Source organism: Sinocyclocheilus grahami, unplaced genomic scaffold, assembly GCF_001515645.1.
Source record: "Sinocyclocheilus grahami isolate Dianchi unplaced genomic scaffold, SAMN03320097.WGS_v1.1 scaffold10.1, whole genome shotgun sequence".
Classification (NCBI taxonomy): domain Eukaryota; kingdom Metazoa; phylum Chordata; class Actinopteri; order Cypriniformes; family Cyprinidae; genus Sinocyclocheilus; species Sinocyclocheilus grahami.
The window spans coordinates 4,336,233-4,337,840 of NW_015505189.1; the positions used below are offsets into that span (position 1 = coordinate 4,336,233).

Consider the following 1,608-nt stretch of genomic DNA (forward strand, 5'->3'; position numbering starts at 1 on the left):
TTGGGCCAAATGAAGATGCAAAAGAAAAAATATATGTATTTGTTGTAGTTTCCAGTCACCACTATAGAAGTTCACCCAACTATGACGATTCCGCTTCTGAGGACCCCGGAAACGTGAAAAGGACTGATAAGACACCTGCTGATTTCAGCCTCTAGAGAACCACATCACCTGGTCAAACTACACAACCTCTACAACTACTAAAGAAGTGATAAACATAGAGCAACCACTCAAACAATCCCACATGAAAACTCAATGACAGAAACAGTGTGCAGCATCAGTATGATTAACGATATGGATGCGACGGCTGATCATGCAGAGTCTTACCTGTCGTTTGATGAAGCTGGAGGTGGTGTCAGAGGAGGTGCTGCCATCCGAGCGTTTAAAACGACCTTTGCGCTTCGGTAACTTTCGTGGTAGCTATATGGAGACGAGCAGATCAAAACAAACAGTAACATCAGACACAAGATGCCTTATAAATAAGATGCACTTTGTGGAAAATCCAGTTTATGATAATAGTTGTGTTTTGTAAACATGGTCTAAAATGCTCATTAATTGATTTTTAGCAGACTACACCATTTCCCAAAAGTCCTCTCGACCAACTTAAACTGGTATGACTAGCTAATATCCGGTTTGTTGCTGGTCATGATGGTCTACCAGCTAATGGCCATTTTATACAACTAATAGCCAACTCAGACCGGTTAGAAACCAGCCACCGTCGTCAAAAACACAGCTACTAGCTTATTCTGGTATTTCAGTCAGGGATAGGGCAGGTGGCCGTGAGACTTTGGTTGGCTACAGGTGAGACCCATGACTAGTGAGGGCTCGCCACAAGGGAATTTGGAGAGATTTTAAAGCCGTTTATCCACACACAGAAAACAAGTGTTCAGACTGATAAATAAACCCTGTGTCTTCAGATACCCGGCCTGAAGGACGAGGCCTTGGTTGCGGTGGGAAATCTCAGGGCGGAGGAAAAACAGGAATTGAGTTTCGCGGATGGTGGAGGAGCATCACAACATCTTATCCACATCTCGCCTCCGCTCATTAAAAACAACAGCGCGCGATGGATTAAAAGCGCGATAGAGGCGATGTTACACGGGCAGATTGTGTAGCTGTAGCGCTCTGCGGATATATGAAGCGCTTCGATGCACGACTGCTCAACAACAAGTAGCAGGAAATTAACCATTTATGAGATCATATTCAAATCCCCCAAAAATCTTACCTGAAAATAGTGCGACTGAGAAGCGCTTTCTACACCAGACAGAGGGTCTGCGGAAGATTTGGACATCTTTACTTGCACCATCTATTTGAGAGCGCAGGGAGGCGGATGCATGCATGCATGCATTGGTGCTTACTGGAAGAAACGGCGATGCCAAATACATATGCCTGCCGAGGAAGAAGAGGGTATCACGCTTGAACAGTGAAGCCTCTGTTTGAGCTGCGTACGCAGAGATCCTAAGATATATTCCCTCGCGCGGGTTATTATAAATGGAGATCGCAATACAGGTGTAGAAAACGCAAAGGGGCTGTTTCTTGTGCGTGCGCCTTTTGTAATGATGATGTGTCTCGCGCTACAGTGTGCTGCGTTCTCTCTCTCTCTCTCTCTCTCTC

The 1,608-nt window shown here is 45.3% G+C and overlaps 1 protein-coding gene across 1 annotated transcript in view; it reads right to left on the reverse strand.

The window, feature by feature from the left end:
• LOC107594466 (voltage-dependent L-type calcium channel subunit beta-3-like) overlaps positions 1–1,594 on the reverse strand; it is a 40,238-nt gene extending 38,644 nt beyond the window's left edge. The window contains exons 1-2 of the mRNA XM_016284525.1: positions 1,220–1,594; positions 325–417 (exon numbers count right to left, since the gene is read on the reverse strand). Of these exons, the coding sequence (XP_016140011.1) occupies positions 325–417; positions 1,220–1,300 (174 nt within the window). The 5' untranslated portion in view covers positions 1,301–1,594. The remainder of the gene's footprint in view (positions 1–324; positions 418–1,219) is intronic.
• Between the last annotated feature and the right edge of the window lie 14 nt (positions 1,595–1,608).